The sequence below is a fragment of the Mus caroli genome, unplaced genomic scaffold (genome assembly GCF_978045245.1).
Source record: "Mus caroli unplaced genomic scaffold, Mus_caroli_1 scaffold_39, whole genome shotgun sequence".
NCBI classification, from domain to species: domain Eukaryota; kingdom Metazoa; phylum Chordata; class Mammalia; order Rodentia; family Muridae; genus Mus; species Mus caroli.
In genome coordinates, this window is record NW_028227294.1 from 1,379,167 (window position 1) to 1,391,322 (window position 12,156).

Here is a 12,156-nt window from a genome sequence, read left to right on the forward strand (position 1 = left end):
TTTCATAATTTTAGGATTCCCAGGCAATGATGGCCCATGTCTTTAAACCCAGCACTTAGGATGAACAGGTAGGTGATTTCTGAGTTTAAGGCCAGCCAGGTCTACAGAGTGAGTTCCAGGACATCCAGAGACAAAAAGAGAATTACAGTCTAAAAAAAACTCAAACACTCAAAAAAAAAAAAAAAAAAAAAAAAAAAAAGGCCAGGCAAGGTAGTGCTAGTTTTTAATCCAAAAACAAAAAAAAGCAAATAACAACAACAACCCAAACAAATAAAAAATGAAACAACAACAACAAAAAACCCCAAACAAACAGAAAAAAAAAAGAAAAGAATTTTAATGACATTTTTGATATTGTGATTTTTTTTTTCTTAATTTTAGGTTTTTTTCTTTTCTTTTTCTTTTTTTTTTTCTTTTACTTTTTCAGGGATTGTAGTGTTTTTAGTAGCGTGTTTTTAAAATTTGTTTGTTATTTCTTTTCAAGTTTCTAGTATTTTTTGTTTTTTTTTTGTTTATATATATTTAGTGTGTGAGTGTGTGTGTGTGTGTTTTTGTGTGTGTGTGTGTGTGTGTGTGTGTGTGTGTGTGTGTGTGTGTTTGTAGCAGTGGTGGCCCATGACTTAAATCCCAGCAACTGGGAGAAACAGTTAGAAGGATTTTTGAGCTTGGTCTACAGAGGGAGTTCTTGATCAGCCAGAGAAACCGAGTCTCTAAAAACTCAAACAACTAAAATCAAGAAACAAGGTCATGTACTCTTTCCAATAGTATTTAATAAAGTGAATAGAACAGCAATGGCATGTGCTGTAAGATCGAGGATTGACAAATGGGACCTCATGAAACTGAAAAGTTTCTGCAAGGCAAAAGACACTGTCAATAAGACATAAAGATCACCAACAGATTGGGAAAGGATCTTTACCTATCTTAAATCAGATAGGGGACTATTATCCAACATATATAAAGAACTCAAGAGGGTGGAATCCAGAAAAACAAAGGACCCCATTAAAAAATGGGGCTCAGAGCTAAACAAAGAATTCTCACCTGAGAAACACCGAATGGCTGAGAAACACCTATGTTGAATAGAATTGTAGTTTTTTTTTTTTAAAGGAATTTATTATGAATCTTGCCTAGAGAGCAAGGCAAAAAAAATAATAAAAGTGATTCAAATAGAGAAATTTGAAGTCACATAATTTTAGTAATAAATAGCATAACCTGACACGAAAAACCCCTAGAGACCTTCTAGAAAGCTCTTAGATCAGATGTATAAATTCAACAAAATAATAGAATAGTCAGGATATAAGAACTAGTGGACAGCATCATTGGTTGAATTGGAGAAAGACTGAAGGAGGCTGACGTCACAGGCCCCTCCCATGACATGCATTTCCTGCCCTGGGCCTGAGTGACTGAAAAGCCTTGGCCCCATGGCCCCGCCCCCTGCAGCTCACTTCTTGCCCCTGGACCTTGCCTCTCTGGCCTCCATCAGAGGCTTCATCAGTGACTTCAGGGCCCTGGGACTCCCCCTGCACCTGCTTGTCATATTTAAATAAAAAATATCCCATGAGTTCCTGAACAGAGGGATTTTTATTTTTTTATTTTTATTTTATTTTTATGAGAGCCCATTGGGTCAAAGGGGTACATTTTATGACCTCGATCATCACTTTATGAGTCTTCAAATACTATAGCACATTGTTTCACAAAATGGTTTTATAATTTTTGGGGTCTTTTTAGGGTTCTTGAGGTTTTGTTGAATTTTAGGGCAATTTTTAGGGGTTGTACCTCTACCTGCAAAGTACTGGAATTATTCACATCAACATTTCTGGTTTTTTAGACTTAAGTTTTTTTCGTGTCTTTTTAGGGTTCTACAGATTTTTTATTATTATTTTAGGTTGTTTAAGGCTTTTTAAAAAAACATACCTAAACCACATGATCATCTCGTTAGATGCTGAGAAAGCATTTGACAAAATCCAACACCCATTTATGATAAAAGCTGTTTATCAGGTTTAGTTTCTCTCTGGTGGAATATTTTTTTGCTTCCTTTTGTTTCTTCTTAGATTAGCAGATTAAGATTATGAAAATGGCTCTTTTGGAAAATCAGAGGTCTTTTGTATTTAAAGAACCCATATAATGGCATAATCTCTCTGTCCCTGTCTCTGTATCTGTCTCTGTCTCTCTGTCTAAGTCTCTGTCTCTCTGTCTATCTGTGTCTCTCTGTGCCTCTCTGTCTCTCTGTCTATCTCTGTCTTTCTCTCTGTCTTTCTCTGTCTCTCAATCTCTCTGTCTCTCAATCACTCTGTCTCTCTGTCTCTCTCTCTGCCACTATCTGCCTCTCTCGGTCTCTGTCTGTCTCTGTCTCTGTCTCTGTCTCTGTCTCTGTCTCTCTGTCTCTCTCTCTCTCTCTCTCTCTCTCTCTCTCTCTCTCTCTCTCTCTCTCTCTTTCTCTCAGGCTGCCTAAGAATCAATAGTTCTCTATTGCTTAAGTTCTGTGCTCCCTGCCATGATGATTGACCAAAGTTCTGAAGCTGTATCCCATCGTCCAAATAAATGCTTTATTTTCTAATAATAGTCTTAAACATGGTGTTACTTCACACCAATAGAACAGTGACTAAGACAGGGTCAAGCCAATAAACAGTGTTTCCTGTTATCACTTCAAGTTCCTATTTTTGGCTTCCTAGGAGATAGTCTGTAACCTGTAAGCAACTAACTCTTTTATTCCCAAGTTATTATTGATTGTAGTATTCTTTATGGTGAGAAAGAAGCAAACTAGAACAATTACCTGTCATATAGGTACATGAGTACATCTGCCCTTTAAATTAAAATGAAACGTCTATACATTATTGTGTGTGGTTATAGGATAAGTGACAGTGATACTATTGGACATTTTGCATCTGTAAGAATCTGTCCCACTTACTGTTTCTATTGTTGTAAGGATACACCAGGTTCATAGAGGAAACTACATAGAAAAGGTTTTGTATAGTTTATACTTCCACATTGCTGTTTATCACCAAAGAAGTTGGGACAGAACCTGAAAGAACACAGAATCATGGAGCCAGGAGCTCATGCATAGGCTATGGAGTGGTGATGCTTATTGACTTGCTCCTGAAATCTTGCTTTCGTAAAGAGCACAGGACAACCAATACAAGGATTTCACCATGCACAATGGACTGGGCAGTCTCCCACCAATTAAGTAAATGCTTGGGAGTTAGATCATATGGAGGCATTTTCTCAACTGAGGCTCCTCCTCTTTAAAGAATTTAGATCTTGTCAAGTTGCTATGAAACCAGTGTGGCAGTCTGAATGTAGTTTGCCTATGAGGAGGTGTGGACTTGATGGAGTAGGTGTGTCCTTGATGGAGAAAGCATATCATTCTGGGTCTTTAAAGCTCTGTCCAGTGTGGAAGAGACTCTCCTCCTCCCTGCATGCAAAACAAATCTTTTCTCCTGGCTGCAATTGGATCAAGATGCATAACTCTCAGATTACACTCCACCACGATGCCTGACAAGACACAACCCTATTTCCTGCCTTGATGATGGTGGATTGAACCTCTGAACATGTAATGAAATGTTGAAAAGCCCTCATGAAATGTTGTCCCTTATGAGAGGCCTTGGTCATGGTGGCTTTTCAAATGAATGAAACCCTAACTAAGACAACCAGCTAGTACAGAAACTCTCCCAGATATCAAAATTAATCAACAATAGAGAGTATTTTCAAGTCATGCAGCATATAAACTTATTCAAGAGAGAAAAACAGCAATGAATGAGTACATGATAAGCCTCCCTCAAAGAGACACTCTTAGAGTGCAGATTTGGCCAAGGCAGACGCCCATGAAGCTCAGGGGCTCCTCAGGAGAACTGACCTACCAAGTGGGCAACCTCAAAGCATTTGAAACCCATGACAAACAGCATAGGAAAGATGTCAGCACAAATGCATTCGATACACCTTCTATGTTTTCTGAGAAGGAGGTCACAGACAAGTAAAAGACTGGAATTTCAAGGGCATAGACAGGTTGAAGTAGCACACAGATATGTAGATAGTCATAAGTTTGGTGGAGAGCCAGGTGGAACAGACCAGTGTGGGAGATTTTGATGGTCATCTGGGTCATTCATCACAGATATCCAAAAGATCACAGGATTCATCAGAGGCAAAGAGTGCTCAGGGAAGGAACACAGGATCTATTCAACACCTGAACTTACCTAACAGCATACTCATTTTATTTTCTGAATTACTTATTTGAACTGATCATAAAAAAAATCATGGTGTTTATGATGTTTTAGGGAGACTCATATATATATACTCTTAGATTTGGATTCACTATTTATTCTGGTAAAATGTACTCTAAGAAACACACACACACACACACACACAAACACACCACATCCTTCTGTAATGACTGGCTGGCTATTTGTTAAGAAACAAAAGAAGCCAATGTGAATATAGCACAAGTTTGACTATGTAAATGAACTTTCTATTCTTCGTGAGTCTCCTGCTTCATTTTGTGAGAATTCCTTCTTTGAATTTATTTATCCCTCAGTGTCCTCTCCTCCTTTGTGTGTCCATTGTTCTTTTTAAAGGTCACTATCAATTTGATCTTTCTTACCTTCATCGTGGTTTCTTTTCTGCATGTAAATAATGTATTTCTTAACATAGATATCTTTATGGGATTAGAGAGATGACTCTAAATCCAGAAGACTAGATTTGGTTTCTTGAATTTATATCCAAGGTTCAAAATCACCATTAATGGCAGCTCCAGGGGACCCAACAACTCATATCTCTGTGGTCACCTGCACTCACAAGCACATGTCCTACCCTCACACATATAAGAAAAGATAAAAATATTAAAAAGAGAGACAAGTTTCACTAGACTTCATTATTCAAATGAAACCTGATACTCTCTAATTGCTGAATCTGTTTGGATCATTTTTATGGGTTACTCCTTATATTCCAAGGCCAAATTCGTTTTATGTGTCACTCTTTCACCAACTTTGTTCTTCCTCAGACATCATACCAGAGATTCTACTGATGTTATATCCTTCACCCCTACTTAATAAATATCTTTCTTTTGCTGTGATCCCTGCTCCACCACATCCCATCTCCAATTCCAGTCCTCCATATAGAGCAGAGATACTAAGTCCTATTAATTTTACCATGTGTGATATCAGATATATGTAGGGTTCTTCCACCATAGCCCATCTCTTCCACCAAAGTCTTCACTCACAGCATGTCATATCACACGTTTTAAATTTTAGAGCAAAACAAATTTTATTGGCAATCATACTGGGTTTGTCAAAGACACTTAAGTAGACAACACAGGAAAACAAACATTTTTTTCCTATTCTACAAGTTTATGGGCCTGTACTTTTGTGATTTTTTCACCTTAAGGAGTCTTTGACACCAGATTATAGACATAGATCTGGAGATCACCATGAAACTTGATAAAGTACACAGAAGGATTGGCAAGAATTTGGTAAACAACCTTTCCAAGATTTTTGGAACCATCCTCTCTGGTGTATTGCACCCAGTTTCCTATTAAGAAGTCACTGTTATCATGTGATGTCAACTCAGAATGAGGAGTCTCTAGAATGATGTCAAGGTTACCTTCATCGTAGTCATTAAGGAGCTGATATATGTAGAGGACCGGAACCTTCTTGTAGCTAATGTAAAACCAGTCCTTCATGACTGTCACCTGGGCTAGCACCATCCCATTCCAGTTTTCCTCCGAGCCATGCTTTCCCTCAAATTTGTGTTGCATCGCTCTGCCAACCAGGCTTCTGGCGAGGTGGGCATCCCTTATCTGAGGAAATACTGCATTGTGAGGCAAAACCTTAAGATTTGAAATCCTCTCTTCACTGTGGAGCTCCTGTCCATAGACGCTGTCAATACCGTCATACTTCAGCAAATAAAGAGAAGGGTTTGTTGGAAGTTGATCTAGAACTATGGTCTTCCAATGGCTGACAGGTTCATTACCTTCATTCCAACTGTGAGAAATTCTGCAGCGGACAATAATTCTCAGGGCCTGGGATGAAGGCATCCTCCTCCTCTTCTTTTTGAGGGATGTCCTGCTCAGCCTCTTCAGAGGTATTGTCTTCTAAATGGTTGTAGAACTGGTGTAGTAGGCCACAGCAACCCTGGTCCACTGTCTTGTGACTATCATTCTTTGTTCAATCATCATACTTGGCCATTATCTGGGTTTGAAGATCTTGCCTGTTTAAACCAGAAACAATGCTGTTGCCTCTGTCATAAATATGACATCTTAAAGGGTAATGGGTGTGGGGTGTGAGAGAATGCTGGACCAATGCTCTTCTTTAAGAGAACTTCTGGGTAGGTGAAGAAGTCTATGCTAGTCAGGTGTGTACATCTAAAGTCAATTTTATCAAAATAAGAAGTTCATAAGCCAGCCATTATGGTGCATGCATTTATTCCCAGCACTCAGGAGGCAGGGTCTGGCATTTTTCTGAGTTAGAGGCCAACCTGGTCTACAAAGTTAGATCCAGGGCAGCCAGTGATATACAGAGTATTCCTGTTTCAAAATGAACAAAAACAACAAAACAAAACAAAAAAAAAACAAACAAACAAAACAAAGAACAAAATAAGAAAAAATGAACAAAGAAAACAAACGAATAAATTTAATAGGAGATGGTCATGACCTAAGTCTTTAATCCCAGATTTCAAGGGGCAGTGGGAGGCTGACCTTTGTGACATCAAGGCTAGCCTGGTCTGACAGCCATAGCTACACACAGAGAAACTCAAAATAAAATTAAACAAACCAATAAACCAACGAACAAGGGATTCCAGGAAATGAACATAAGGAAATTAACAAGTAATTCTCTAGAGCTCAGAATAACATACTCAGATAAAAATTTCTTCAGCCCTGAGTTAATTTTCCTCTGCTGAGGAAACTTTCCTTAAATGGGTAGGTCAGTGTGGAAGTTGGTATGTCTGTTTCCCTCAAGGATGAAGCAGAATAGAATTAAAAAATGAGCCAGAGTTGTCACCATACCTCTCTTGTATTTGCATGTTCTGAGCTAGGTGGCTACTTTCACAAATATCTACCTAGGGACAGAGCACACAACTGGCCTTCTGTATTGTGTCTCCAGACCCAGTCCCAGGCATATTATTGAAGCCATTGCATCTCCGACTTCAACAAGATCTCAACAAGTCCATGCCATATCAGCCATTTAGAAGTAATATCTTCTAAAATGCACATGGACAAAGGGGAGTTTTGGCATATTAGTGGAATTCTGAAGGAGATATTGTTAGCAAGGTTAATAAACTCAGGAGATCAAATAACCTAAACCATCCACCCTCCTAGATCCAAAACATGGGAGAAATTAGAATGTACAGTTACTCACTGTAGGAGGGGAAACATATATCCTTAAGGAGCCATGAGAGTCCAAGATACTCCATAAATATACATACCCCAAACAAATGTCCTAGTTTTCAAGATTCTGTCTTCTGAACCAGGCCAGGCACCAAAAGCCTCTGGAACAACTTTATGGGTCAGGAGCTGACCTGGCATTCACACACCACTGTGAAGATATTGAACCCAGCTTCAAGGAATTCTAGTGTCTCCAAGTGGAATAGATGTGCAAACTCTGACCAGTGCTCTGTGACATCACCCTATCTCAGCTTACATCATAGAACCTCTATCAGGCTGGTTCCATCTGGAGTTACACTCAGAAACATTGAGCATCTAGAATTTACATTTTCATATGGCCTCCTAGAAATCCAAAATAAATCCCCCAAAAAATGGCCTGATTACCTGATTCACATTCTGCCCAAGTAGATTCACTCTTGTATCATTTTTATTGTGTATTTGTTTGTTTGTTTGTTTATTCGTGTTTTTTTAGGGGGGTTGTTTCTATTTTCCTTCTGTGAAAGTCTTCAGTGTCTGACACACCAGCATTCTTAGTGGTTATTTTCCCTGTAACAATCTTCCCCTTTGGTTATCTTTAAGCTGTTCTTGGAATCAGAAATGTTGCCAGACTCTTGAGGCAACACACTAGATATCACACTATTCATTTTATCAAAACCCACAGTTAGAGGAAGAAAATTTTTTATTCAAAGAAAGCTGGAATTTGACAGGATTGAATACCTTGTATTGAAGCCAATGGCAATCATGAATTATGGATTCTTTGCAAAGTGCAAGGAAATCATAGTCCTTGGGCCTGCTTACAAATTTGAGATAAACAAAACAACATGATATCTAACAGTAACATTTTACAGTTCTTTAAAATTTACCACCATTTCTGTTTACAAGGAATTTCATAGATTGAATGCAGTAAAACAGGATGAAATAGATAATGTAATTTTACTTTTGAAATATGGGTTGACAGAATACTGGACACAGGTAAGTATTGAATTTACTTACAAATTAGAGGGCACTTTAATTGTTCATGCCACATAGATCTTCAGTTCTTCAAAAAATCTTTTTCAGTCTCCTCCACTGTCCCCACCACACTGTACATCCTCTTCATAGTGGATGACACTAACTAATTAGTTAGACTCTTCCAGCTCAGCCATCAACAAGGATCATTCCTTATAGATGTGGCCACATGTCAGTGTGATGGGGGCAGTCTTCATCTGAGGTACTATATTCCCAGTTTGATTTTCGTTCCAATAATAATCTAAGAAGGACCACTAAACATCCATATTATCAATGTTGATTGTTATACTGTGTGAAATAGAGAAGCTATGGAGGAAATATAGATGTCAACCACATGATGAATTTCTTAAAATGAGAGAGAGAGTGAGTGTGTGTGTGTGTGTGTGTGAGAGAGAGAGAGAGAGAGAGACAGAGACAGAGACAGAGACAGAGAGACAGAGAGACAGAGATAGACAGAGACAGAGAGAGAGAGAGAGACAGAGACAGAGAGTCAGAGAGACCGAGAGACAGAGACAGAGAGACAGAGAGAGAGACAGAGTTATTTCTCATCTAAGTTTACTAGTGAAGGGTTTTGTTTTCAGAAAGAATAGATGGGAATGGGAATTATGTTAGGTGAGACAAGCCAAACTCAAAATGACAATTGTCAAATTATAATTTTAATAAGGCACATTAAATGAAAGGAGATATTTTGAAAGAGTATGGGCAGCAGCAGGGGGGTTTGAGCAGGTAGAAATGGAGAATAGTGGGGAGGATGAAGATGGTTAAAGGACAGTATAAACCTGTGAAAAGAGTCACAACAAAGTCCAGTGACTTGTACACTTAAAGCACATTGGTATTAAGTAGAAGATTCTAAATGATGGTTTGATTAAATTGGGAATTTTAGCTTCAAGTTATTATAAAATTTATTTTTATGTTTCTACTCTCATGTGGATGTTGCATTTTGGGCTAGATATGGTTGATAGGATATGGCAAGGTGTTTACATCTTTGTATATTATTATTCACCCTAAACACATGTCACTCACTGGGCTGCCAAGCTTTGATAGGGAAGGAAGTAGCTACAGATTTTAAGTGTACATGAGGTAGAAAGAAAAATGCCCCCACATGACTATAGGTTTTCAAATATTCACCTTCATATGTTGTTTGAATGTGTTTCCCCAAATGTAATTTTCTGTAGACTAATCCTCTGGTTTTAATATATTAGGAAAAATTGGACTGGGTCAGGAGGGATAGGACCTACAAATAAAAATCAATGAATAATGCTGTCATAGAAAAGGTTTAATTATGACAGGGAGTATGGTTCCCTCTTTTGTCTTTCTAGCCCATTGGATCCCTTCTGTGATTTCAACATCTCACTAGAATTTCTTTATCTACTGATAGTGTCTTCTTCTTGAATTTCCTGACTCCTGAAAAGAAGTCTTGCAAAATAGGCTTTATTATATACTAGAAATCAGTGTCATTCTTTTGGTCAATACAACTTGTATGATTATGTCTCAGAATCATGATCAACTGAACCATAGGGGAAAATAATTATGCTATTTGTGCTGACTAAAGACAAGATGAGTTCAGTGTTATCATGCGTTCTCTTCATGAAAGAAATCTGCATAGTGGGTAAGAATAGATCAGAGAGGTACAGCCCAGGAGGGACTCAGCCATCTGCTGTTGACCTTGGAGATATAAAGGGACACTACATAAGGGATCCCTAGGAAGAGTGCCAGCCACTGCTTTTAGCTAGTGGAACCATTTTTAGAATCACCATTTTCTAGATTTTAAGAGATAACTGGATTACTTTAATTTACTAAGTAAGGCCATTTGATACATCAGTGATCATCAACAAGCTGTACAGGTGTGGAAAGAAGTTTGGGGACTCAGAAGAAGCCTTTTCTTGAAAAACCCTCTGCGTTCAAGGGTGGGAGACATCTGCCCAGCAACACTAGATAAACAATATACATTGGTAATGGTACCCCCATCGTGTCCAGACTAACGGTTTTCAAACCATGGGTTGAGACTCCTCTCAGTGCTCAAACAACCCTGATACAAGTGTTCCATATCATATATCTTGTTTATAAGATATATACATTACAATCAATGACTATAACAAAATTATAGTTTGAATTTGCAATGACATAACATTACGATTTGGGAGCTGTGTTTTAAAGGGCCACAATATTGGGAAAATTGAGTACCACTAGTCCTGACTCTTCAAAAGCATGTGATTCAGGATCATCTGGAGGAATAATCCCCTTTACTCAATCTGATAATCCCGGAATACCTCACCCCAAATTGTGAAAGTTAAACAGCTGCCTTACAATAGTCTATAAGCAGGGAATGCTCTCATCTTAGATTTCTTGTAATTTATTTTATTTTATTTTTAGAATTTTAGAGTTTTTTTTTTTAATTTTTTATTTTTTTTTTATTTTATTTTATTTTTTTTTTTTAGAACTTTAGCATTCTCTTTAGGGTTTCAGGTTTTTATTTAGGGCTTTAAAGTTTTGTTGGTATGTTTTACATCGTTTAAGGGTTTTTTTGGATTTCAGTGTTTTGATGGGTTTTTAGCTTTTTCTTTTTAAAGGATTTTAGGTTTTTTATGGTTTTAGTGTTTTTTGTGTCTTTTTAGTGTTCTTCAGTTTTTCAGAATTATAGGAATTTTCTTAGTGATTTAGGATTTTTTTGAAGTTTTTTTTTAAAAAGAAATTTCATGGTGTTTTCTTGTTTGTATAAGTTTTTAAAGGAATTTTATGGTGTTTTTAAATTTTGGGGATTTTTTTTTGGAGCCTTAGGGTTTTTTCTTATAGTTTTACATTTTTTTTTAGGGTTCTTGAGGTTTTGTAGAATTTTAGTTTTTTTTTTAGGTTTTTAGAATGTTTTAGGATTTCTTAAGAGTTCTTGTTTTGTTTTGTTTTGTTTTGTTTTGTTTTGTTTTTATGTTTTATATGTTTTTTTTTTTTTTGGTTGTATTTTGTTTGTTTGTTGTTTTTTCTTTTTTTTTACGGCTTTAAGTTATTTGAGGGATTTTTGGTTTTTGTTTTAGGGTCTTTGTAGGGTTCTTGAGTTTATTTTGGTATTATATATATATATATATATATTTCAATTTAGGATTCTTTTTAGGAATTCAGTTTTTATATTCAGGTTATTAGGATTTTATACGTTTTTAAAAGTGTGTTTCAGAGATTTGGGGAGATTCAGGGTTTTGATGTATTTTAAGTACGTTTAATATATTTTAGGAGGTTTTTTTTTAGGATTTTAGTGTTTTTTGGGAGGGTCTTTTTATCATTCTTGAGTTTTAAAAAAGAATTTTGGATTTTTGGTGATTTTTTTTTAAAGCTTCATTTTTGTTTTTGTTTTTAATTTTATGGTTTTTAGGGATTTTTCAGGTTTTTTAAAGAAGATTTAAATTTTTTTTTGGTTTAATTCTTTAATTTTTTTTAGGGTTTCAGGGTTTTTTTTTTTTTTTTGATTTTTAAATAATTTTAGGGTTTGGGGATGTTATGGTCTGTTTTTTTTTTTTAAAGTTATTTTTAGGGCTTCTTTTTAGGCTTTTATAATTTTTTTCACGGTTTATTTTTTTTAGTTTTTTTCTGATTTTAGGGATTTTTATGTGTATTTTAAAAATGAGTTTATATTTTAATTTTTTAGCTTTATAAGGATTTAGGATTTTTTTTAGGATTTTCATAAAAATCTTTAGGGTAATTTTGGGGTTTTGGGGTTCTTATGCATTTTTGAAGGTTGTTTTTCGATTTCTAGAGTTTTTTTTTTTTTTTTTTTTTAGAAGTTTAAAGTTGCT

General features: G+C 36.4%; 1 protein-coding gene across 1 annotated transcript; it reads right to left on the reverse strand.

Annotated features, from left to right (window-relative positions):
* Positions 1-5,365: 5,365 nt before the first annotated feature.
* On the reverse strand, positions 5,366-6,097 carry LOC146999799 (Y-linked testis-specific protein 1-like). Its single transcript, XM_085834446.1, has one exon. It carries the CDS (start codon positions 6,017-6,019, stop codon positions 5,366-5,368), a length of 654 nt encoding a protein of 217 aa, XP_085690572.1. The 5' UTR covers positions 6,020-6,097.
* Between the last annotated feature and the right edge of the window lie 6,059 nt (positions 6,098-12,156).

Coding starts and splice junctions, on each gene's coding strand:
- LOC146999799 (XM_085834446.1), bottom strand. CDS start 6,019: ATGCCTTCATCCCAGGCCCTGAGAATTATTGTCCGCTGCAGAATTTCT.